The 27,047-nt window shown below is 46.3% G+C and overlaps 1 protein-coding gene across 1 annotated transcript in view; it reads left to right on the forward strand.

Moving 5' to 3' along the window:
- Positions 1-26,287, forward strand: part of rapgef5a (Rap guanine nucleotide exchange factor (GEF) 5a) — a 45,056-nt gene extending 18,769 nt beyond the window's left edge. The window contains exons 11-27 of the mRNA XM_056582860.1: positions 5,122-5,267; positions 6,480-6,580; positions 10,243-10,321; positions 10,737-10,881; positions 12,891-12,982; positions 13,288-13,318; positions 13,478-13,556; positions 15,656-15,805; positions 16,200-16,297; positions 17,658-17,780; positions 18,733-18,911; positions 19,522-19,612; positions 19,811-19,861; positions 20,075-20,162; positions 20,476-20,540; positions 21,027-21,081; positions 21,405-26,287. Of these exons, the coding sequence (XP_056438835.1) occupies positions 5,122-5,267; positions 6,480-6,580; positions 10,243-10,321; positions 10,737-10,881; positions 12,891-12,982; positions 13,288-13,318; positions 13,478-13,556; positions 15,656-15,805; positions 16,200-16,297; positions 17,658-17,780; positions 18,733-18,911; positions 19,522-19,612; positions 19,811-19,861; positions 20,075-20,162; positions 20,476-20,540; positions 21,027-21,081; positions 21,405-21,523 (1,692 nt within the window). The 3' untranslated portion in view covers positions 21,524-26,287. The remainder of the gene's footprint in view (positions 1-5,121; positions 5,268-6,479; positions 6,581-10,242; positions 10,322-10,736; positions 10,882-12,890; positions 12,983-13,287; positions 13,319-13,477; positions 13,557-15,655; positions 15,806-16,199; positions 16,298-17,657; positions 17,781-18,732; positions 18,912-19,521; positions 19,613-19,810; positions 19,862-20,074; positions 20,163-20,475; positions 20,541-21,026; positions 21,082-21,404) is intronic.
- Positions 26,288-27,047: the final 760 nt, after the last annotated feature.

Raw genomic sequence — 27,047 nt, forward strand, 5'->3', positions numbered from 1 at the left:
CCTATCAGGGATCTGGCACATGTTCTCCCCATGGCAGGGAGCTGTGTTGTGGGTATGTTATTGCAGTGGTGGTGGTGGTGCTGCTGCTGCTTGAGCTTCATAATGAGTCTGATAACCCATCTTGGTCCACTGGTGTTTTGTCTGGGGGTCTGAGAAAGGAGGGGTCTGCGAGGGAACATAGACACGCCATAGATGGACTGCAGCCGACCTGATCCACTTCAAAGACACACACATGCACATATACATAGATACAGTTTCACATGCTTCTTTAACACGTTACTTGGGTCTGTTTAGTCTCTTTTACTGTTCCGTATAAAATTCTTAATTCCGCTATGAATCACGTTAAAACATGTTTACTGTAGGCGTAGCACTAGGCAGTGCATTGTGGGTAGTTACACTGAAATATTGCATTGTATAGCTTGTTAAGCCCTCATTGTTTGAATCACAAAGCCTGCAAAGGTCACCGCGTCAAAGTAAAATAAATCGGATTCGGTGTACGTTTCCCTCTGTAGCAAAAAGAAAGGGCTTCCCTGGTCCCCACAGTCAGCGCTTAAATGTCAAGGCCTGATGAGCACAAGTCAACCCCTGGATACACAGAAGAGTCTCTTCCCCTACTCAGATTAACCCTCAGAGTTTGACCATCTATAATTAAATCAGAATAAGGCAGAGTTCTACAGCTGCGTGTTTACCCCTCTTGGGTGAAGTTTGTTTGGATTAGGGGAAGAATGTCGGGATTTCCATTAGTCGCTGCGTCTCACCTTGCCCTAACAAGCAGGAGGGCCAACCGCAATATGTTGGGAGACTTTTAATTGGAAAGAGTTTGAGATGAAAGATGGAGGAAGCCTCCTCAGAACGTGAAGATTTCTTTCAGGGTTTTCACGTCTGGCTTGTGAAGAGTTAATCCATGGAATAAATGGCTGTTCTTTAAAGACCTCCTATTATACTACTTTTCTGGTCTTCATTTCTTATAAATGACACCTATAGAGCAACCTGACAAGAATCACAGCACAAAAAACAATGTCGATTTTCGGGAAACTCTTCCTCTCATCTGGACTGGGCGCTTTCCTCATTCTCTGTCAACACTCGGCTTCGTCCTTCTCCACCCCCCTCCTGCCAACCCCACTCCGTTGTGATTGGTTACCTTCCGGAAGAGCATGTTGCAGCATTACCATACATGGAAAATCCGGATTGTTCTACGTAGATAAATCCCGGAAATTTGAACAAGTGAATCGCGACCGGTGTCCCTAGTGTTTAGCGCTCTGCACAGCCACCCCAGAAGGTCAGCAGGGTATACGTCTAAATGCATTTGTCATTATTTGACACTTTGGTATGGTTAAACATGACTATGGATCATTTTAACAACGTTTATAGGTCATAAAAGTCGAAAAAGTATAATGGGTGTTCTTTAAGGATCCGACCGAAGTTCCTGTTTTTGCTAGGATATTTATTTTAGGATGCAAAACATTCCGAAATCTGATATTATCTGTGGATATATGTATACATATATACAGCCTCTATATATTTATTTAGCTTTTATTCAGAAAATAATTAATGTTTTAAATACACTGCTCTTTTTACCAAAAACACAGGCACTCTGTCCAGTCAGTGTCCAATGCATTTCCCCCACTCTGACCCACTGCATCGACTGGACTCGTATGAAGTACAACTAGCAGAAACCGCCTGATTGTTTCCTCGGAATTTGAAATCCTTTCTACTTCACAGCATTTGAAGAACAGGCCAAAAAAGCCTGAAAGTTTAAAGCTGCGACCGATGTTGAGTGCGTTTTCCACCTGCTGGAGAACACACCGCCCAACCTAGTGCAACACAGTGTGCCCCAACCCCATCACAGGTAGAGGCATTGAGGCAGCGGCCACGTGGCTGCCACCACGATATGGGGCTCATCAGGAATACTCCTTTTGTTCCAACTGGTTCTGAAGCGACAATCTTGTCGGATCGAGGATGACGTACTTGGAGTGTTATACGCGAGGAGTTTTCCTTAGACTTTTCATAGGGATTTGATACACTTTTGGGATTAAGATAATGAGATGGTTCAAATCCCTGGATTTTGAGAAGCGGGAGCAAAGTTTTATGTGAGGAGGACTCAAAGAGAGGATTGCTTTTCGACTGACTTTGGGGAGGGACGAGAATACTTGTACCTTCATTTAGTTTTAGATTGGGCTCTGTCCGACCACAGCAGTCCACCGATGTAGGCTTAGCTGGAAATGATACAAACCACCTTTAATGTCATTTGAAGTACCGTACTCCCAAACGTTGAAGGCCATTGGTCTTGATTGGGACTTTAGTGGGTGGTGTGTCCATTGAGAGCGCTCACAACAGCGCTGCCATACAGCTCTGCAGTAACCTCCAGCGCTGAACCTTTATCCATTACCACTCATTAAGTCACAGAACAACACCTAAAATCTAATATGAGGCTGTGTGTTGTCCTTACTACCGTACAAAGCTGTCATTCACGGCGCTCGGTCGCTCGTCTGGTGTGTGGCCCTCTTAACATTGAAGCTCTGCCTTAACAGAGTCGTACCCGGACTGAGAGTGGCTCTATTAACCCCTGATTTCCTCCACACAGCCCTTACTTGTGATTGGGTCGTTTTTCTTTTTGAAGCGGTATTCAAATAAAACGTGTTTTGCCCAAACTGTTTCAGAATTGTAGTGGTAAAAAATCCTCAACATCAACTAGGCTAAATGTCTGCATCGCCACAATCCCCCTCTCCAAACTGTAGCCGAGATGGTGGCGCTGTGAAGGAACAGGGTAGGGCAGGACTACCGCCTGTAGATGACTTGGTTTAGTATGGGCTATTTAAGGAGACTATCAGCCTTTTAGCCCATTTCCACCAATACTAATAGATCTTTGGAACCCAAATATCATCCAATATGATTGGCTAACCGATATATCAGTCGGGACCTACTGTCATTGGAGTAAAAAAAATAAATAAAAATAGTGATTTTAATTCGGCGAATCCCTGACATAACTCCAACCTCTTACTATACACACCCACACCAACCAAAGGCCTTATGGCTAGAGACGAAGGATTCACCTGAATTGAACACCTGCACAGGCCACCACACTATGAGTCATCAGAGCATGTTTACACACACAGGGGGCGCACATGCATCCATTCCGTTTGGTCTTTGCTTGCCCAAGGCTCATTCTCATGTCCCACTGGTATCCCAGATTCTAGTTTATAAAAATGTGGCTGAAAATAACTGTTGGTTGCTTTGTTTTCAATTGAGCGTGCTATTCCTCAATTAATTTCCTGCAATTATGTTGTTATAGTCCTTCACACATCAAAATTGATATTTTTGTGTGTGCTCAGATGTGCAGGCCTGTCTTCAAGGTGATGAGCTTCCTGTTTATGGTATGCAGTCAGTGACTGACGGTTCAGGGGGGGGAGGGTGGCGGGAGTAGCAGGTGCACAAAATAGATCTCTTCATCTCTTCTCTGATGGGATTCCTCTTTCATCATCTGATCGCTCTAGCCTTCTCTGTTTCTATCTCCCCGTCTCTGTGTGTGTGTGTGTCCTCTCTGTCTGTGCATTAATCCTTTCTTACTCCGTTCTGCCCTTTCTCCATTCAACTCCTCTGTGTGTGTGTGCAAGCTGGATCTGGTCCATGCATTCACTTTCGTATGTGATAGTCTAACTGTATTCCTATGCATTCAAAATCTGGCGTTTGTGTTCCTCTCAAAGCTCATACGCTGACACACCCAACGGCACAGAGCTTTCCGTCACTGTGCTCAGCCAGCAGTAGGCTCTACTGCGCGTGGGGCATTAGCGTGCAGGATACCGCCCTCTGGATGCTAGTAATGATATTGTTGAGTCCTGTGGTTAGGAGTAATTATAATGATCGGATACACCATTAAGTTGTTGTTTTGGTGTTGGTCGGAAGTATACCTGCCCCTCGAAATCACCCTTCTTGTCCTGTGCCGATGCCTGACTGTTGAGGTGTTTCTTAGTATGTTTGTCAATTAAAAAGCACCTATTATGCTTTTTAGACTATTATGACCTATAAACGTTGTTATAATGATTTATAGTCATCTTTAACCATACTAAAGTCTCAAATAATGACGTACATGCAATTAGACGTATACCCGGCCTGGTGAGCGTCTGGGGTGGCTGTGCTGAGCGCTAAACACTAGTTAATTGTTGAATCTGTTCAAACCAATTCATTTAAGTTTATTTAGTATTTAAAATTTTTGATTTCTTATGAATATATTTGATTGTGTTGTTAGGAGCAGTGTACTTAAAACGTGTTAATTATTTTCTGAATAAAAGTTAAATAAATATATAGAGGCTGTATATGTATACATATATTCACAGATAATATCAGATTTCGGAATGTTTTGCATCCTAAAATAAATATCCTAGCAAAAACAGGAACTTCGGTCGGACCCTTAAAGAGCACCCATTATACTTTTTTGACTTTTATGACCTATAAACGTTGTTAAAATGATTTATAGTCATGTTTAACCATACCAAAGTGTCATATAATGGCATACATGCATTTAGATGTATACCCTGCTGACCGTCTGGCTGTGCAGAGCGCTAAACACTAGGGACACCGGTCGCCATTCACTTGTTCAAATTTCCGGGATTTATCTACGTAGAACAATCCTGATTTTCCATGTATGGTAATGCTGCAACATGCTCTTCCGGAAGGTAACCAATCACAACGGAGCAGAGGCGCTGCATCCCATTAGGCATACCAGGCAATTGCCTGGGGCCCCGCAATTGCTTGGGGCCCCGGGCCACTACTAGGGGGCCCCCCCCCCCCCCGTCAACAATCGCTCCATACCCCCCCCCCCCCCCCCCCGTCAACAATCCTCTGCCTAGGGCCCCCACACTCCCTAGAATCGCCCCTGCAACGGAGTGGGGTTGGCAGGAGGGGGGCGAGGGGGCGGAGGAGGACAAAGCCGAGTGTTGACAGAGAATGCAGTTTCCCGAAAATTAACATAGTTTTTTGTGCTGTGATTCGTGTCAGGATGCTCTATAGGAGTCACTAATAAGAAACGATGACCAGAAAAGTAGAATAATGGGAGATCTTTAACAAAACGTTCTCTCTGTGTCTGTGTCTCTTCGTCTCTCCGTCTCTCTGTCTCTCTCTCAGGAGGCGGTGGGGAGGGTGTGTCTGAAGGAGAGGGGGCGGGACGTCCTGGTGCTGCAGAGGGTATCGTCAACGGTTACGTCCCCGTCTGACCGCCCCTCTCCCACCTCTTCAGGGGGCGGGGCCAGGGAGGAGGACGGTGACAGGAGGTGAGCCCGCCTAGCGCCTCCAGTCTGCCAATTGTCTCTCTCCCTCCCTCTCTCCAGCCCCACCACACAACTATTCACTCACACACATACACCCTCACACACACACACTCCCTTATCATACTATCACACACACGCAAAACCAGAAAAGCATAAATTATCCTGTCACGTCGTGATTGTGCCGATGCGTGTGTTTTCAGTTGAATGTATGCGTGTGTGTATGCCTTGTTGTTTGTGTGTTTCAGTGTATCTGAGAGAGAGGGAGAAAGAGAGAGAGAGCGTGGAAGAGAGAGAGAGATCATTTGCAAGAAGACAATGTACGCTTTAGCGCCCGGCTCTGGGCTGCGGTTGAGTGAAGAGGGAGAATCGTTTTCTTGTTTCCCAGCAGAAACCAAGATGCCAGCCCTGCTGTTGGCCATGCTGGTTAAAAGGTTTCCAGTGTGTGCTTAAATGATTATTCAGTGTATTCTAGCACACGTGCCCCTACACACAGACCAGGGATGTGTTCTGCACATTTCCTTTAAAGAGGCATGTCCATGTGTTATTTTGTGTATTTGTGTGTGTATGTGTGTGTGTTTGGGCGGGTTTGTTTTTGTGTGCTGCTGTGCCCCGAGCACCATAGAGGGAGTGTCACTGACAAGGAAGTTAAGGAGGATGTTTGCGTGTGTGTGGATGTGTTATATCGTCAGGAACAGCCAGTTCTCTCGCTGCGTTCGGCGCTGTCACGGAGTCAGACCTTTAGCTGCGCCGGAGGCGACCTGACAGACGCGACGGCCCTACCTCAACTGGGTTAACATTGGGTTGTAGATGTGGAGGTGGTGGTGGGTGGGGGGGGAGCACTGGGCTCGGGCCCCGCGGGGGGTGTTGGAGAAGGGGGGTAGCAGCCATCCGGTAGTAAAGCGTCATGAAGCAGAGCACCCGGCCCGCCACGCTCGCCGAGGCGGAGGCGGTGGATCACATCGGCGACGATGACGACGATGACGATGACAGTGATGGCACTGAGGCTGATGATGATGATTATGATGGGGAGGAAGGGGGTATCGACGGTTCTTCAGTGTTGCCCACCTTCGACGTCCCCTACCTGCGCTTCATCGACGAGGAGGAAGTGGACAATTTTGGGGGAGAGGGCAGGAGCGACTGCGGTGTTGGCGTTGGCGGCGGTGGCGGTGGTTGGCCTGTGGCTGACGAGTGCTGTGGCGGTGCTTCACCCTGCAGGTATGTAGTGGTGTCCGGGACGCCCCTGAAGATCCTGGAGCACCTGCTGAGCGACCTGCGGCTGGATGAGGAGCGAGGAGCGCCCGAGAGCCGGGACAGCGGTGAGTAACACACACACCACTATCACATTGATCTCTCTCCCTCTCGCTCTCTGTGTCTCTGTCACTCTCGCTCGTAAAAACACTAACACAAAAAATAATAAACACTTTTGAGACTTGTAACACAGACAAACGTAGGTTGTGTGTACATTTGCAAAGCCCATGGTCTGAACAGTTTTTCCCAACACACATCCATGAACGGGACGCTCTTCCGGAAAGAGTATTCCTGCATCCTGATGCCCCTCGTCTGAGTGGCTATGGAGAGAGAGGAGGGTGTGTGTGTGTGTGTGAAGTCATGTGGGGGATAAGCCGCTCGCTCTCTCTTAATGGTTGACCACAGCTATCTGTGAACCATGCATCCGCTGATCTGCTGATCCACTGACTCCCAGGAATGTCTCCTCCAGTGCAACGCTTCGTGTTCCTGCAGAGCCCTGAGCCGTCGTGTTTCCTTCCATTCACCCCCCCCCCCACACCCCCACCCCTGCCGTGTACGCTGGGCTTACACAAAAAGCTCTGTACCGAAAGCATCACTGGCCATGTTGAACTGTGTGCATGTGTGTGTGCATGTACCTGCATGTGTCTGCAGGGTTGACGCGAGTGTATAGTGGGACATTTGCATTTATGTATATATATTATTTACTCACAGACGAGAGCTAATAGCTGTGTGTGTGTGTGTGTGTGTGTGTGTGTGTGTGTGTGTGTGTGTGTGTGTGTGTGTGTGTGTGTGTGTGTGTGTGTGTGTGTGTGTGTGTGTGTGTGTGTGTGTGTGTGTGTGTGTGTGCGTGCGTGCGCGCTGGTCTGCGAGCGTTTAGTCGGGACAGGCAGGAAAACATGCGGGGCGTTCAGAGCTTTAGGTTCCTCTAATGAGGAGCACGGAGGCTTCCCTGGGGCTGCCCAGACCTGCCTGACGGTACGACCGCACCTCCTACATCAAACAGGGCTACACTCCCCCCCCGCTTTGTCAATGAGTTCAGTGTTCTCAGGTTAACCGGGAGGCGTTCTGCCAGTTGGCTCACTTCCTTACTCACTCGACGAACAAAAATGAAATCACAGCGGGGGATAAAGCGAGTTTGCAAGTTTGATCGCCGTTGTCTGCACTTCTAAGCGTGTCTGCATATTAATAATTGTGTGTGTGTGTGCGGCCCCTCTAGGGATGTGTAGTAAATCAGCCGGCCGTTTTACCGGGGGTTAGCTGTACTTTATGTTGAACAGGAAGAAAAAAGAGAGAGAGAGAGAGGGATAAGGAGCGGGAGAGAGAGAGACCATGGAGAGATTAAACATCCTCATCCAACATATCCCCTATTCTCCATCGCTGCTACCAACACTCAACAGTGGACCAAAACCCAGCCCACCGCTGATTACTATGATTAGTTCAGCCGCCGTAACCTCACCTTGAGCTGAGTACCTCTCGCACTCTCTCAACCCTATATCACTAGTGATACAACGGTATAGTCTCCAAGGTCACACCACTATGTGTTATTCATCAGAGAGAGAGAGAGAGAGAGAGACGTTACACACGTGAGCGCATCTGACTTTGTACGTGCCGCCCGACTAGCGGACACAGAGGGCGAGCTGTTGAAGATGAAAATGGATGTTTATTATGATGGAGAGGGAGGAGATGAGAGGGGAGGGATTAGAAGGGAGGAGAAGAGGGGAAAGGGGAGGAGAGGGAGGAGGTGAGGGGAGGGAGGAGAGAGGGGAGAGGAGAGGGAGGGGATGAGAGGGGAGGGATGAGAGGAGAGGGGAGGAGAGGAGGGGAGAGGGTGGTAGTGAGAGGAGAGGGAGGAGGTGAGAGGAGGAGAGGGGAGGGAGGGGAGGGGAGGAGAGGAGGGGAGAGGAGAGGGTGGTGGTGAGAGGGGAGGGAGGGAGAGATGAAAGGGGAGGGGGGAGGAGAGGGGAGGGTAGAGAGAGGGGAGAGGAGAGGAGAGGGAAGAGGGTGTAGAGAGGAGGAAGGATGGGAGGGGAGAGGGAGAGGGGAGGGAGGTTGGGAGAGGAGAGGGGAGGAAGGTTGGGTGTGGAGAGGGGAGGGGGGAAAGGAGAAGAGAGAGGAGGAGAGGGAGGAAAGGAGGGAGAGGGGAGGGGGGAGGTGAGAGAAGAGAAAGGAGAGCAGAGGGGAGAACTGAAGGAGCAAAAGAAGAAAACAGGGAAAAAGGCGAGGATGTGGGGGGTCAAAATGAAATGAGAGGAGGTTGAGTTGGAGAGAAAACGAGTTATCCCTTGATTAGAGAGCAAGAGAGGGAGCTGGAGGGAGAGGGGGGCGCCTTGAAGCATTACAATGGGAATGAGAGTCAGAGAAGTGAAGGATGCGTAGTATGCGACAGGGAGCCAGTGAGCAAAGGGGCCAGTGGGTTGTGAGCACGGGCCCTCAGCCTTTGGGAGCAAAAGCAGTGTTTTCTCCTCACTAAAGAGGAGATGGTTAATCTATTATTGATGGCTGGGCCGTTGCTCGCTCATGTATAATTGATTCCCCTTGCATCCCCTGCCCAGGAGATCCATATTTGGGTCACATGTTTTCCCGGAGAAAGAAAGATAAAAAGTGGGATTGTGACTGCTCCGGGTTTCCCCCCCCTACTAACAATGGCTCATTACCCATCTGCCTCAGGGCTGTTTATATTTGGTTCTAACCCATTGACCACCTGCTGAGCAAAGACGCCTACACACGAACACGCACAGTGGCAGACACACACAGTGGCAGACAACGGGCAAGGCAACTCTCATGCTCATTAATATGTACTTCTTGTACAACTTTCTTAACTAGTGAGATGAGCAGGGTCTAACACCTCAAATGGCCCCATTGTTCTCTGGCCTGCACTCACACTAGGCCATCTGGCCGTAGCCGTTGGGCGTCGCAACTGTGGCCTGGCCACGGTAGACTCTTGAACATACGTCATCACGTCGTTAGTAACACGTCATCACCAAGCGTCCGCTGCATGGACCATAATGAAGTCTGCCGCCAGTCAGAGTTCTAACAACAATGGACAACAACACACAGAACACACTTCGCAGTTTGCTGAGTCTGTTGCTTATTTGGATATATGTTTACCGTTTAATGGGAAAGAAGGCTCGTCGCCTTTATTATGTCCATGGTCGTCACATGGACTATACGTCATCCAGCTCAGCTTGCGTAGCCGTGCGTGTGCGCGTGTCGGCTCATTAGCATCTGTACCGTAGCGGCCCGTGCCGTAGCAGCACACCTCTCCCAAGTGGCCAAATTGGCTCGGCCTGGCCAGACTGGCCACCCTCAGATTTGAGCAAGGTTAGGTGCTAAAACGGCCACGGCCACGGCCAGATGGCCTAGTGTGAGTGCACCCTCATAACCGGTGGCCACTCATACCACTTTACAATTATTTCCTAACATCTACCCATTCATATACACATACACACACCCGAGCAGTGGGGCTCAGGGACACCTCGACACTTGAACTAGCAAGCTCCCGATTGCCCGTTAACCTCTCAACATCCTGACCCAATGCCGCCCTTATATATATGATATAATAATATCTCTCTGTATTAATTTGCTGGTGTACATCTGAGAAAACCACTGATGATTAGCCATGCTAAGAATGGATGCCCTCAATCAGTTAATGATGCGTTGGATAAAAGCCTCAACATCAGCCACCTACTACTGCAGCTGTCCTTCATTTGTTTGGCTTCCTGTGTTCCAGAGGTGCTGCTGGATGACTTCCTGCTGACGTACCTGGTCTTCATGTCCACCAGCGACCTCTGCCAGGCGCTGCTTGGCCAATATCCTTAACCATGCAGAAAACACAGAAAGACGCACGCACACATCCACACACGCACACACACTCACACTCACTCACCCGCACGAATCCACGCACGTGCACACACACACACACACACGTGGCACATATATACACACACACACCCAACACACACGCACGCACGTAAGCGTACACATCCAACACACAAGCACGTAAGCGCACACACACACACACACACACACACACACACACACACACACACACACACACACACACACACACACACACACACACACACACACACACACACACACACACACACACACACACACACACACACACACACACACACACACACACACACACACACACACACCCCCATCAACTCCCCTTCTTCAAACCACCTGCTGCTCTGCTGCCTCCTTGACTGGTCTCACCTACAGCAGTGTGCGCTGCAGGGGTCAGGAGGAAGGGAAGGACGCCCTCTTCAGGAAGCGCAAGGTACTGCAGCTGGTGTCTCACTGGAGCCGGCTAAACAAGGACTTCCTCCGGGACGAGGAGCATGTCAAGGGTTTCATGAAGGTAACAGCCCAGGTGTCACCACGTGCCTCGTTAGGGGATAAATGTGACGATATGATCTGTTCTGGTGAATAATTCATTTGATGTCCATTAGCAGACAGCGTGATGATGATGAGGGTGGCTCTGTCAGGAGAGAGTGCAATACGCTATACGCTTGTGTTATGTGGTTCATAGCGTCGGTTATCCCCCCAAACCCCCCACGTTGACGGAGATCCCTAGGGAGGAGTCTGATTGGACGTCGACTGCGTCCAATGAGGTGATAGACCTGGGGGTTTGAAGGCGGCGGAGCTGTGTCGGACCACGTCGCCTCTAACCGATAACGTGGGAGGTTATTCCGATGGAGGCTCTCTGACCATCGGTGTTCATGAAGGTTCCTAAAGCCCCGAGGTGGATGGGCTCTGTCATTGTTGCCCACAGCAACTGATCCGTTTGTCTCGGTGGTCTCGGCGCCCTCACATCGTCCCGATGCTTCTGCCTTATCATTCATCTTTTATCATTGTTCTTCTTCTGAGCCAGACGTTTAATTATTGACCGTCAAATGTCTCTTCTGCAGCTCTAGCTCTCTATCTCTGTCCAGCCCGAGGTCTCTCTCTCTCTCTCTTTTCTTTTTATTGGCTCTGCTGTCATGTCCAATGAGAATGAAACAAGGAGGAACTGAACCAAGGCCTTTCAGGCCTTCATAGGGTCACTCAACAGCCTTGCATCCCTCTCGCTCTCCCTCTGACTGATTGGCCCCAGTCTCTCTCTCTCTCTCTCTCTCTCTCTCTCTCTCTCTTCCCCCCCCCCCCCCCCCCCCAACTGACTGACTGACTCTTCAAAGGCAGCCCCCTCAATGCTCTTTCTTCCGTCCCCTTTCTTTACACATGGCTGCATCAGTCGGATATTGAATCCTTGTGACAACCAAGAGCCCAGACACATGAGCGTGCACGTGCACCCATGTGCATGCATGTGTCGTGCAAACTCTTATGATGCCTCATTCCTTGCTCTGCTGCGCGGGTCGCCATGGCAGCCCACATGTGAGGGTTGGCATTGGGTATCGCCAAGTGTAACCCAGGTGATGGTTGCCTAGTAACAGATGGATGGGGACGGGGAGCCTCAGTGGGTCAATGACGGTGATAAGCTCTGTGTGTGTGTGTGTGTGTGTGTGTGTGTTGGATCGGACAAATAGCCACACTCGTATCCCCTGACAGTTATGTCATCACCTTCCTTCAGTCATTCTGATTAGATTTTTCTTTGGTGCATAAGCACAACGACATAGCTGCACACAAAGACACACAGCGCTCCGTGTGTGTTGGCTGCGGTGTGGATTATACGTGTCGCCTTATTCCTCCCTGTCAATTCACTCGGGCTGGTTAACACTGGTCTACAGTGGTCTGCCTTCCCTCTCCTTAAACCATCCCTCCCTACTCTGAATCGTCCCCCGAAAAACAATGAAACATCCAACGTTACAGATGGTCATGTGTCTGTCTGTCTGTGTGGATGACATGGAGTGAAAAATATCCTTTCCACCATGGTGGATATCAATCTGTGGCCACAGCAGCGACACGATGACAAGGCATTATAAAGGCCCTGGCATCAAACTGGTTAGAAGCGGTACTGTCTGGCTCTGTTAGGGGCGTCTGGCGTTAACAGGCCCAGAGCGAAGGGTTTCCATCGGGGCGGCCCTAGCTAAGAATGGATGCAGCCGTTGGTATTCTTCCATGCATCAGATTAGAAAAGCATCCACCAAAATACACACAAACGTGGAATTTACAGATAGAATATGTGTGCATACATGTGAATATGTGTGCGGATGCACCCACAAGTTTTGATGGATGCTAAAATACACGTGGTTCTCTGAAAAAAAAGGCCTAAAAAGGCCAACATTTTTAAACGCATTACTGAAAGGATTCAGATCAACAGATGAACTGTAATGCCAGGCCTGTAATCTGTAGCACGTTATTTGTTAATGCATTGATTCAAGTCTGTGTGTGTGTGTGTGTGTGTGTGTGTGTGTGTGTGTGTGTGTGTAGACTCTGTACAGGTGTGTGTTAGAGGACCTCTATGAGTTCCCTACTCTGGAGAAAGACCTGAAGGAGTTTCAGAAGCTGCTGCGCCGCAGACAGTGAGTGTGTGTGTGTGAGATTGTTATTTTGTGTGTGATTATTTAGCGAATGTTAATATTATGTGTGTGTGTGTGTGAGATTCATATTTTGTGTGTGATTATTTAGCAAATGTTAATATTGTGTTGTGTGATTAAAAGGGTGATTGATATTGTATGCGTGTGCAAGAATCTTGCTGTTTACAAGTGTGATTGATTTTGTGGACTGCATGAGCGTCTGTAGATATTGTGTGAGTGGTGCAGTGGCTCATGTTTCTTATGCATCTCCTGTGTGTGTGTGTGTGTGTGTGTGTGTGTTGTCTTTACAGCACGGTGGATGACTGCCCTCCATCTCAGAAGGTGAGTGATATAATACCATCCAGACCTAAACACTTTTTAAGTGATATATCATCTATTAAGATCTATCGATTATTTTCACGAAAACTGTAGCATTAGATGATTGAAAATGTTTCTCTCGCTCTCTCTCTCTCTGTCTCTGTCTCTGTCTCTGTCTCTCAGACTAAGGCTCTACACCAGCAGTTGAGTTTGAAGGAGAACTGTGTGCAGCTCAGAAGCCCAAAGAGTGAACACAGAGAAGGTGAGAGGCAAGGAGGCCACCACGCTCAATATTAACCCTCCTATCTCGCCCCCTTTCGGTCTCTGTCTCTAGAAAATATATAAACTTAAAAAAAAAAAAGAGTAAGAAAATTTGTGTTTGGTAGATTATTTATCTGTGGTAACAATGCTTTTTGGCAATGACTCGTATACTGTTGGAAAGCCTGTTTAGTTCCCTTTCAAATGGTGCCCCATTCGTAAGGAACATGCATTTGTGGGATGAGCAGTAGCGCTGAGTATGTGTGTTGCGCCCATGAAAGATTTGCCAAATCTTCTCTGCCATTGCCAAACAGGTTATTTTGCTGTTGCTATTGACACTTGTTTTGAGCTTCTGGTACCCCCAGGTGCTGCCAATCAGGTACCTGATTGACACCTGATTGGCAGTACCTGGGAGCATGGGCCCTACTACTGTAAGTACAGCTACAGTCAGTAAGTGTCTGCTCCAAGAATGGGCATGCCGCGTTTGACTGATCTGGATAGGGCCCTTGCGATAGGGCAACTTCAAGCTGGTGATCCGCAAAACCATGTTGCGGCATTATTTGGAGTGAGCCCTAGTACCCTCTCCAAACTGAAGGCCAATTACCATATAACGGGGGATGTCAAAGACAGGCCGCAAAATCGGCATCCCAAGAAGACGACACCCCAAGAAGACCATTTCATCAACCTGTCAGCACTTAGGTGCCGTAGGCTGTCTTCTCCAGATTTGCAGTCAAGGTTTGCAGGATGATATGGCCGACGGCTCTCTGCCCAGACAATCCGGAACAGACTACACGCAGCCAATCTCCGGTCTCATAGTGCTGCCAGGAGTCCTGCCATGACTGCCCTTCACCGTCAGGCCCGTTTGCGCTGGTGTCGGCAACACGTACACTGGAACCTGAACATGTGGAGGAACGTTATGTTCAGTGATGAGTCCAGACCGGCATGAGGAGGAGGTGCCAGGCTGTTGTGGCTGTGTATGGTTCTTCCACACGCTACTGAGGCTCCTGTCTGTGAAATGAATAAATTGTTAAATTGCCAATATGTCTTGTTTCTTCAAACTTCAATCATCCAGTCCACCAAACACCAAACGAGTCAATGGCAGAATAAGCTGTTTGGCATTGGCAGAAAAGATTTGGCACATTTTTCATGGGCGCAACCCACATACTCAGCTCTGCTGCTCATCCCACAAGTGCATTTTCCTTACAAATGGAGCACCATTAGAAAGGGAAATATACAGGCTTTCCAACAGTATAAGATGTATTGCCAAAAAGCATTGTTACCACAAAGAAATAATCAACTAAACACAAATTTCCTTACTTTTTGTGCTTAGTTTATATATTTCATAGGTTTTACAAGCCTGGCCCAGCATCATGTTTAATTATCTTTTATTATTCCAAATTAAAGACGACTTAATGTTAATGAAACAGTTAACCAGCTGAACCATCTCTTGAGAAAAATGCAGTATTGTAGCGTTTAAAGCGTTGGGAAATGACGACTGGGCTGCAACTGGAAAACCTGTTAATGTATTATCAGCTAAAAGAATTGTGTGCTGTGACATCACCGTGAACGTACACACGGACGCACAATAGACAAGGACTCACCCAAGCATTTAAACAACTGTTGTGCTTTTAGTCAGCCATCTTAAAGAGTGTTTTTCTAAAACTACATTGACCATCCAAACACACTCCCATCATTTAAACAATCCCTCAAAACCAACCTTTTCAAGATCGCTTTCACAAAATAACCTCCCTCCCTTCTCCCCCTTCTTCCTTTTAACTATTCCTAGTTTTGTCTACCTATTTTACCTTTTATTTTATTTAAACAATTTTATTTTATTTTAAGTCTTTTTAATTATTTATACGTTCTCATTCAATTATAAAATTTTGTGTTCACTTTGTAAAGCGTCTTCGAGTATTTAGAAAAGCGCAATTAAAGTTGAATGTATTATTATTTAATGTATCATCAGCTCATTGGCGTTACACACACACAATATTGACAATTTGCCATCGTGTCGCTGCAAAAGTAGCGTATATTTGTGTACATCTACAGGCTGTGTAATGTGTATTGCTTTAGTAACCGGTATTTCCCCTCCTGTCCCTTCAGTCATTTGTCACGTGCACGTGAGCGTGGACTCGTACCTGAGCGTGCACACCCACCGCATGCTGGAGGCTAACGAGCTGCTCAGGATTGTGGGATCCAAGCTGGACCGGTCCGAGGAGGAGATGGTGCTGGCGGTGGTCTCGCACACTGGAGGTGATTCAACCCTGACACACACACACACACACACACAAACACAAACACACACAAACACAAACACACACAGTCACACACACACACACACACACAGTCACACTCACTCACTCACTTTTCAACGCACCTGCAGATTGACCGGGTACCTCAGTGTTAGTTATTGATGTTATAGAATATAGATGGATAACGTCAATGAAATACGTATTTGTTGGTTTGCTCTTCTCTTCTTTTTCTCTTTGACTTGTCCTTCTTTTTCTTTCACTCTTGTCTCATGTTGACTGACTGACTGTGTCTCAATGTTTTTTTTCTCTCTCTCCCTATCTCTCTCTGTCTGTCGGCCTATCTGGCTCCCTCTCTCTGTGTCTCTGTCTCTCTCTGTCTCTCTCTGTGTCCACAGAGCGTCGTCTGCTGCAGCCCAGTGACTGCGTGTATTCAGAGTCTCTCACCCCTCAAGGCAGACTGGCAGTCTGTCGCAAGGACCTCACTGAAGTCCTGGTATGCCCCCCGGCGCTCTGCTCGGATGCATCTGTGCATCGATGTTCTAGATCATGCACGGGTGGAAGCTTAAGTTGGCGATAAATTGCTTTTTCTTGCCTTGCCATCTGGGCATAACATCCACTCCCATTAGCTGAAACAGACATCAATACGTGTGTTCAAACAATGTTAGAAAACGATTATATTATTATTTCCTTTTATCAGATCTGTTGTTCAATAAGGGAGTGTAACGTCTTTGGTACCTTTCGGGGAAAGTCCAACTTTGACACCTCAGAATCACGCAAAGAAAGCAATAATGAAATGGTGGGAATAGTTACGCTTCAAACCGCAAAACAAACCCGTTTTTTGGCCCCAGCAGTTTGTTTGGCTGGAAGGCACGACTTAATGACTGATATTAGATGAAGACGAGGAAGTTTAGAGAACTGTATTGAACTTTCTGAGCGGCTGCTGGCAAACTGGGGCAATGAGCAGCTGTGCAGTCTCATTTACTTCCACATGCATTTATATATTCCTACATCACAGATCCATGTGTGTATGTGTGAGTGTTGGCTCTCTGTGTCCTGTATGTTATTACGCGCACTATGTGTGTGCGTGGTCTCTCTGTTTGGGTCTTCTATATATATTTGTGTCTGCTCTATATGTTGGTGTGTGCTCTATGTGTTTATTTGTGCTCCTTGTTGGTTTGTGCTTTCTATGTTTGGGTCTGCTCTATATGTCGGTACCCCCTTGTTTGTGCTCTTTGTATTCTTTTAGCGCCCTATTTTTATTTGCTCTATATGCTTGTGATTGCTCTGTTTGTGTATTCTTTATGCATTTGTTTCACTCTGTGTTTCTGTGTGGCCTATAAGTTTGATTTCTCTCTCTATTTTCTGTCTCTGTGCGTGTGCGTGTGTGTGTGTGTGTGTGTCTGATTGTGTGTGCTATATCGTTTTGTGAGTGCTCTCTCTTTGCTCTATACGTTTGCATGTGCCGTCCATGTTTGATTTTGCTCCATAAGTGTCTTTGTGCGTTTCCATGTCTTGAATCCCCAACAGAGCGCAGCCTTGTGTTGAACATGTGGCCTATTTAGGGAGTCGGTTATTGCTGCTATGGAATAGATTGTTGAGTGTATTTATTTCCCAGCCCCCCCCCCCCTAGGGACACGGTGTGTGTGTGTGTGTGTGTGATAGAGTGCATTCTTATTTCTCATGTGTGGTGAGGTGCGGATATCAGCAATTTTTTCTCACCCTTGTGTGTGTGTGTGTGTGTGTGTGTGTGTGTGTGTGTGTGTGTGTGTGTGTGTGTGTGTGTGTGTGTGTGTGTGTGTGTGTGTGTGTGTGTGTGTGTGTGTGTGTGTGTGTGTGTGTGTGTGTGTGTGCAGCCCGCTCTCACAGACAGTGCTGAGCTGGGCAGGAGGGCGGTGCGTCTCCTGGGGATCAACACCTGGGACGTGGCGGCAGCTCTCACGCACCTGGACTGGAGCCTGTTCAACTCCATCCATGAGGTATGCGCACGTACACACACGCATGCATACACACACGCATACACGAGCATACATACAGCCGCACGCACACATTTATCCACTTGCATACGCACACACACATGTATACAGATGCACACACATACATACACACTTGCCCACAGAGAAACTTGAATACACGCATGCATACTGTATATACCCACAAGCTTGCATAGCATATACCCAAAAACAACACACACTTGCATATACACACACACGCACGTGGGCCCACTTGTGTGTTATGCACACACCTCAAGGCTACGCTTTAATACATACATTTAAATGCAGAAGTCTTCCAGAAGGGTCGGGCCAGAGATCCTCTCAGAGTGGCTGCTGCTCTCCCTGGGCGCTGTCTCTTAGGCGGGGGGGGGGGAACCAAACCATAGTGTCGCGGAACCAAACCATAGTGCTGAAAGCATCAAACAAACAGCCAATGAATCGGACTGAATTCCTAACATCTGCTGCTCCCGGCTTGAGGAAATGCTAATTTGTGGTGGGCTGTCTCTGCTGGGGATTGCACCAACGCTCCACCACCAGGGTAGTGGTGGCAACAGGGCAAGAGCTCTTCATCGCCACTAAAGAGACTGTCATGCTGGGATGGGTCTTTTAAGTGGCTCTAGATAACGTAGAAGACCATCTATATTTTTATTTTGTTTGTGTGTGTGTGTTTGTATGTGTGCATAATTAGGTTTATTTTTTTAATGCGCATAATACTTTATAATATTACATATATATATATATACACGCACGCATGCACGCACACATAAAAACACAATTGAACTAAAATACACACGAACACACATACACACACAAACACGAATGAATGAACACACACACGCGAACAAACACACACACTTAAGCACGCACGCACGCACACAAAATCCTCAACGTTGCGTGCCTTGAACTAATCTAGTCTCTCATCTCCCCACCATCACAGCAGGAGCTGGTGTACTACACCCTGAGCCGCCCTCCCCGCAGCGGCCACACGGCGGCGCTGTCGGTCCTGCTGCAGCGCTGCAACGAGGTGCAGCAGTGGGTGATGTCCGAGGTGCTCATGTGCGTGTCGCTCAGCAAGCGCGTGCAGCTGCTGAAGAAGTTCATCAAGATCGCAGCACAGTAAGAACCAACACACACCTGGGTTCACATCAACATGGGTGACGCGCACACACACACACACACACACACACACACACACACACACACACACACACACACACACACACACACACACACACACACACACACACACACACACACACACGCACACGCACACAGTGTCTAAGGCCTCGTCTCCACCGAGCGTAGCAGTTCGGTATGGTGTGGCTTGGAGCAGGACAGCTCAGTTTTGCTTCGCCCTTGTCCAGAAACACAATGTGGGTACTGTTGTTTTTTTTTTTTTTTCTGTCTCATGGAAGTGACGATTCTGTCAACCAATCAACGGACGGCTTGTGTAGCTCCACCTTTTCGGCACCCTTTCAGACCGCTTGGTACCCAAACAGAGGTGGACCGCAAATAGGAGTGGCTCAGTGCGCTTATTTGGGGACCTTGCACTACTTTTGGCGGTGGAAGCGGCATTAAGCGAACCTTGCCGCACCTGACGTACCGAACCGCATCGCACCGCTCGGAGGAAACGAGGCCTGATTGTTTTGTCATTGGTTAGTTTTTGTCATGTGTGACTTTCAAAGTGTTCTGATTGGCTGCTTTGTGTCATGTGTCTTGTGTTCAGCTGTAAAGCCCAGAGGAACTTGAACTCCGCCTTCGCCATCATAATGGGACTGAACACGGCCTCTGTCAGCCGGCTCAACCAGACCTGGGAGGTGTGTGTGTGTGTGTGTGTGTGTGTGTGTGTGTGTGTGTGTGTGTGTGTGTGTGTGTGTGTGTGTGTGTGTGTGTGTGTGTGTGTGTGTGTGTGTGTGTGTGTGTGTGTGTGTGTGTGTGTGTGTGTTATTTAGCATATTTTAATATATTACTTTATATTATATTATATATCTCATGTTCTTACCATTTCCTTACAGAAATGTCCAGGGAAGTTTAAGAAGCTGTTCTCTGAGCTGGAGCTCATAACGGTAATAATCTTTCTAGTGGTCTTAGTAACCTCCTCATCCTCATCGTCATCCGCTTATCCGGGGTCGGGTCGTGGGGCGAGCAGCTCAAGCATTGGGTCTTAGTAACCAGTTGTTTAAACAAGTTCTTACTGTCTTTGCTGTTGTTTTTCTATCATAACTACTCTCTCTCTCTTTCTACTCCCCCCCCCCCCCCCACACACACACACACACCAGGACCCCTCCCTCAACCACAAAGCCTACAGAGAAGCCTTCAAGAGAATGAAGCCCCCAAAGATCCCCTTCATGCCCCTCTTGTTGAAAGGTACACACACACACACACACACACACACACACACACACACACACACACACACACACACACACACACACACACACACACACACACACACACACACACACACACACACTTGTCTATTACACACACACACACACTTGTCTATTACACACACACACACACTTGTCTATTACACACACACTTACTAACTCTCATACATACACACACACACTCATCTCATACACACACACACTCATCTCATACACACACACACTCATCTCATACACACAAATGTGACATTGATGTTGAGCATAGCCTAATACACTTGTTTTCCTTCTAGATATTACCTTTATCCACGAGGGAAACAAGACATTTCATGACAACCTTGTCAACTTTGAGAAGCTGGTAAGTCGCTTTCCTATGGTTATTTAAGAAAATACATAAATAATTACTAGAGCTGTCAGTTAAACGCGTTATTGACGGAGTTAACGCAAACCAATTTTAACGGCGTTAAAAATTTTATCGCGCGATTAACGCAATTATTTTATTAAAAAAAAAAAAAAAAAAAAAAATGTTTCTTTGGCTCAAAACAAAGAAGCAGTAGCCTGACTGCTATGTTCAAATGACATTTGTTCAAAGCAGTCGTTTAATTGCACTATAGGCTCTTTTTTTGTATCGTCCTGTTTTGATCAGTATATGCCAATGTTGTTATCAATAAAAAATCATTTGCACAAGGCAAGCCGATGCACTTCACCATGTTGATAAGAGAATTAAAATGAGAAGAATTATGGGACAAAAAAATCAAGGGATATTTAGCATAGAAAAATAATTTGCGATTAATCGTGAGTTAACTATGACATTAATGCGAGTGCGTGCCTTGCTATTTCACAGCACATGATAGCCGACACGGTGCGTCTCATTCGCCACTGCCAAAGTGACCAACCAGGTAGGTCGTACCCTCAATCCAGCTCATGCTTATACATCCCTTTGCATATACTGCCCTCTGCTGGCAGGTGGCTGTACCGCACAACCTAGTGGTCTCCGACTGCTTTCCCCCTCAGTTTCCAAGCAACCATTTTCAGGGACACTTTCTCTTTCAAAATGAGAACCTCAATCCTCACATGCCCTCTGCCTCAGTGCGCGCACACGTGCATGTGATTTTATTTTCTTGTGTTGATGGGTGATTTGGAGCACACTTTGAAATACATCTCTGATTGTGTATATGTGTGTGTGTGTGTGTGTGTGTGTGTGTTTTGTGTTGTCTTTTAGGGAACGAGGTAACCGGGGGCGACAGTGCGGAGTTGCGAGCGTGCGTCCACTGCCTGCACATCATTGACAATCAGCAGACTCTCTTTGAGCTCTCACACAAGCTGGAGCCACGCGCCTGAACAGAGACGCACTATCAAAGCACACGCACACACACACACACACACACACACACACACACACACACACACACACACACACACACACACACACACACACACAGTAAACAAACACGCCCACCGATACACACTATTCTTTTGGACCCGTTTGACTGACGCACGGGTCCAGCCCCGCGGGTCCCGGGGTTGGAGGGGGTCCCGGGGTTGGAGGGGGTCCCGAAGGTGCCATAAGGCGCTCCAGCCCGACCTTTGCCCTGCATTGGCTCTCAGCTAGAACCCTCCCCCTCGGGGTACACTTCATAACAGAGGGACCCCCCCCGCTCCAGGCACCGCCCTATGAACCCACACCCAGCCCGGAGCCCTGCTGGGGGGGGAAGGACCGGGGGGAGGAGCAGGCGGCTGTTGTAACTTGTTTGTACGATATCTGTTTGACTGAATCTTTGTGCTGATTGGTGCCGTGGAAAAGAGCGGTGGGTATTCATGAGGCTGGTCCACTGGTGGGATGGTTCCTTAAGGATGTGTTTTGTATGTCTCATGGCTCTCTCGGAAGCCTCTCTGAGCACCTGAAGAGGCTTGAATCATTGCAGATTGTAAAGAGCAGGATTGGTCCTAAAGCACCATTTTTAGTTGTTTTCTTCTGCCTGACTGATATTCTATCACATCCTCTCTTCTTTTGAGGCTGGATACGTACATAAAACCATGTCCATATTACAATGAAAACACCTGTCTTGTTGTGTATGTATTTTTGTATTGATTGATTTCGCGCTCTTTTTGTTTGATGCTTGTTTGGTAGTACAACAGCGTCAGCGGCCAGGAGCAGAAGAAAACATTAATGTAAAGGCTTGTAAATGGAGCAATTGTGTCACGCTTCCGTCCGCCTGTTTTTAAAGTTTTGAGAACGAGATAAAGAACCGAGTGCTTTACGTGCCGCGGTCCAGCCGTGGACGTTTATATTTTTTTTCTATCAATTAACTTTCTTCGTCAACTGATCTATTTAAAACAAAAACAAAGTGACTGATCCTGTTTGACTTTGTATTTTACTAGCTCTACGTGTCTCTGTGCCAAAAGTCCACCTTGACGTGGGGTAGAATATGCAGTATGGTTATAATTGTGCAACAAATCACAGCGGCAAAGCTCCTTGGCTCGTACGGAGATCTCTGCCTTTATGGTCTTATTTATTATTATTTGTCTTCCGTTTTTTTCTTATTCTCCATTGAATCCTTCCTGTAGTAATGTGCAGCCCTATGGCGAAGTGGACCGGTGCGCTCCTGAGTTCACACGCTCAACGCTTCACACAACGCCCTCATGACTGATGTCACTTCATGTCGGATGCTTGGTACCCCATTATTCTCCTGTGGTTGCTACGGATACACAGGGCCCACCCACCATTGTGCTTTATTTCTCTTCCTTTCGCTATCTTTTATTTAAATGCTCAATAGGTGTTGTGTTTATGATCCAAGCCAAAGCTGAGGTTTCTTTGCTGGACCGGTCGAACTTGGTATACTAAACGGATAGTGAAATCGTAATTGTTAAACTGATTAGTAAGCAGTTTATAACATTGCTGAATTACTGACTGAAAAAAATATGTGTTTTGTTCACAAATATTTCTGTGTACATGTGTAAATGATGCAGAAAACAAATATTGTGTTTTGACTGAATAACACTCGCACTCTACGGTTTATGTGTGTAACTGTGATGTCAGTCTGCATTGCATCCTCATCATTAGGTCTTTTAGTTTCCCGAGGCACAAGGAACATTTAGTAAGAATGTGGCTACGTTTATCTCTGACCTTCATTGAAATAACTGACCACTGGTTGGTTATTTTTAAGAATCCATAAAAAGTATTTTTGGGGCTGCAAAAAGGGTCTTAACCTAAGGTTAACAATGATAGACTCATCTTAACGCTGTTGATGTTATTTTCCTAACTGCAGACATTCCTTATTGCTACCAAAAGCATGTTTTGTTTCACTACTGCTCACAGGTTTCTGCTTTCTATCTACTGGCAAGCCAACCTTACCTAAAGTGCCATATGCTTCTTGAAATACATTCAATCCCACATCGTTTGTATTCAAACATCTGTTTTAATGTATATATCAGTTGGAGGAATTGAACAAACCCTTGCAAATGGCCAGAAACTTCCTTACACTTGTGCTTCAAAACAACACACTGGTCAATTAAGCAATCAAGTGGTGAATTAAGTTACAAGACCCATTTAGGACTGCACATTTCTAATCGGACAGCAACGGATATTTAATGCCAAACCTTTCCCTTATTACAACAATCATAAAGTTTTGATTCCTAATCCTTCATTGTGGTACCTTTTTTATTTTTTGTAAACTAAAGAAAGGTTGTCAACGGACCTGAACCACTCCAAAACAGAATCCAAATTGCGTGTCATGATGTCATTCTTGTCCAACTTGAATGGATTTCATGGAGTTTGATTGCTAAACATTGGCTTCATAAATAATGATACAATTCCATCAACATGTATTGGTCAGCCCTACTCTGATGGTGAATATACATGTTACACTCTAAATGAAACTAGGTGAATGTTGAAGGACAATGCCCTGTTTAGTCCAGCTGCACCTTTCACATGTGTTCTACTGAAGTCAGCTCACATTATCAGCTCCTGTTGGGCTTCAGAAGGTTGGGAAATGTTCCAGGTTGTAACAGAAGTAGCCTCTGTATTGATTTCTGATTCGCATTTGACGTGTCACACATTTGCTCTCTAGATCTTAAATTGCTGCTAGTTATTTATTGTGATGGAAACATGTATGTTGCAAACTGTTGATGTGCCATGTTCAGAAGATCTTCAGGACAATTTGGAGTTACATACGTCATTGAAATTTAAACATGTTTTATGTTTTTTATTCATTTACCAAGACCTTTAGAAGGGAAATAGACTACTGTATTTGGCCATTGTCATGACTGTATATTTCAGTTTGTGTACAAGCTCTAAACTTGTTTGCATGATATAAAACACATGTTGCCCCAAATTCACACAATGAAAGAGAGGACACGGTATTGTTAATGTGTAGATATATGATAATGTTTGGAATGTTATTATTTATCTGCTGTTGTGAGGAAAATACACATTATAAAAAAGATTAACAAAAAGCAATAGGTTTCCCATGTGCGTCCTCAAAATTTGGATAGCTGAAGTATTTTCTAAAGCAACAATTTTACTACGTCAAAGTTTTATTGAAACAGAATAAATAACAGCTTTTACGTGACATGCTAATGAGCCTTTTGCGTTTTTTTCGCTTTACGCTTACTGTTAATATTGTTCATAATTCTGTTTATAATGTGATAACCACTGCGTAGCCATACAATTGATCCATTGCATTATGCATCTGTCGAAATACCTGTCGCAAAGGTAGTGCGGATAGATTGTGTTACTCGAGCCAATCGCTACATTTATTTGAGGTTTAGGGAAGAGATTTTGATCAAGCTGATATAGAGCTTAAGGGCTCATGGACAATTTGGGAATTAACTCACAAAGAAAAAATCAGGAAATGTGCTACCTCCTTGGCTGCATTATTTTGCACTCTATTTTTTGCCTTTTCCCACATGAGGATTATGAAGTGCAAATATACCATACCACCATGACTGATGGTCATTTGGAAGCCTGCTTGAGACTAGCTACCAGCAGCTACTTTCGGACTATGTTAACCCTGGCAGACTCCATTCAATGCAAGTCATCAGAGTAATAAATTGATATATGTTTAGCATTTTTTAATGTAGGTCCATTATTTTGACCTGGTCATTTTGAAAGTAGCCTAAATACAAGCCGAAAATGTGTTGGCACCACTGATATAGGCCTATCATAACCATAAAAATACGTCCGAAACGGGGCGTCCATTATTTTCAAACGTCCCTCCACTCTGACAATTTCTGTTTCCATGGTCAGAGTGGCGGTACTTTACTTTTTTCCAAACCTTCCGCCATTCCGACATGAGCTCATTCATATATATTGCATTAGCCTAAACTATTATCATTGTACTTTAATTAATTAATATGATTATTTCTTAGTTTCATGCGATGTAGTGTCCTACACTGACATTCGTCATTGGTGATTGAGACAGTCACGATTTTGAGTTGCGTGTCCCGAGTCCCAGCAAAAGCCTGTCGGGATGCTAAAATGTCCTGGTTTCCACCATCCACTATGAATGAGTCCCCTTTTGTGTCCCCAATGTGTGAGGGCATACGCAACAGGGATAATCGCACAATGGAATTCTGCACGATTTAATCTGCACACAGTGGAAAGCGGACGAGCGCTGGCAGGGGATGTTCGCTCATTTCAGAAGTGGGGAGATTAGGCCTACAAGACAAAAATTAATTTAGAATTTGCTGTGTGTCTGCCTGGCACTAATGCTACCGTTGAACAGATCTTTATTCCATCATCAACAATAGTTGGACTGACGAGATGAACAGCATGACCGTTCCCCAAGGGCGTCAGTTTGGTTTGAAATGTGCTGGGGACAGAGACGCATTCGGAAGTGCATTTTTAGAAGTGCTGGGTACAATGAGGATGCACTCTTTTTTCTCTCTTTATTGCCGGTAATGAAAGGTTATGAAAGACGGCATAACCATGTAGCTAATTACTGAGGAATAAAATGTATACAAAATCTGTCTGGCCTGTTTTATGAAGAAAACGTTTTCAAAAAGAATCGGACACATGACCCACTATGTTCTGCTCCATGTATCCAATGTTGACAACGTGACATGATATGGCTAAGCTAACAACATGAACAAGAGGAACTAGGAAAGGAATTTAACTGCGTGTTTAAGTTGTATCAAGGGTCAAAGGTGTGGCTACACACAGCACTACAAAAGTCGTCAAGATTGAAAAAGAAAAATATATATTTGTTGTACAGCTGAACGCTGTATCACATCAGGAGCTGGCTGTTTTCAATTCACAACACGCATTCCATCAAAATTAGCCTACATCAGGCATTCTGACCAAAACTCATGAACTCCCCCCCACAATTATTCCAGAATTCAAGCAAAGCATGAATAACCAAAAGTCACTTTGTGTCAACAAGAGACTGACTCCACCGACTATCAATTGCAAGTTAAAACCGGCACAAAAGACCTCGCCACAGCACCAGCAAATCTTAAAGATCCCATGCCATTCTATTTTATGATGCTTTAATATAGGTATTAGTGGGCCACAAACACAGTATTCAAAGACGTCCCCGAAATTCAGCCGTGGTGCAGAGTTACAGTCACTCCGAAACAGTCGCACATTGAGCTTCCCCCAAACGCGCTGTTTCGGTGGGCGTGTCAAGGCAGGTCAAGGAGGGGGGTGGGGGTGTGGCCCTGAGCAGCTTGTAGCCACTACCATGCGCTCTGTATACGGTGGGCGTGTCAAGGCAGGTCAAGGAGGGGGGTGGGGGTGTGGCCCTGAGCAGCTTGTAGCCACTGACAGTACCATGCGCTCTGTTTACGGTGGATGTATCGCAATGGCTCGTAGAAACCCATATTATACATAGATATCTATATCATATAATATATAATATTATCA

The sequence above is a fragment of the Gadus chalcogrammus genome, chromosome 22 (genome assembly GCF_026213295.1).
Source record: "Gadus chalcogrammus isolate NIFS_2021 chromosome 22, NIFS_Gcha_1.0, whole genome shotgun sequence".
Taxonomy (NCBI): domain Eukaryota; kingdom Metazoa; phylum Chordata; class Actinopteri; order Gadiformes; family Gadidae; genus Gadus; species Gadus chalcogrammus.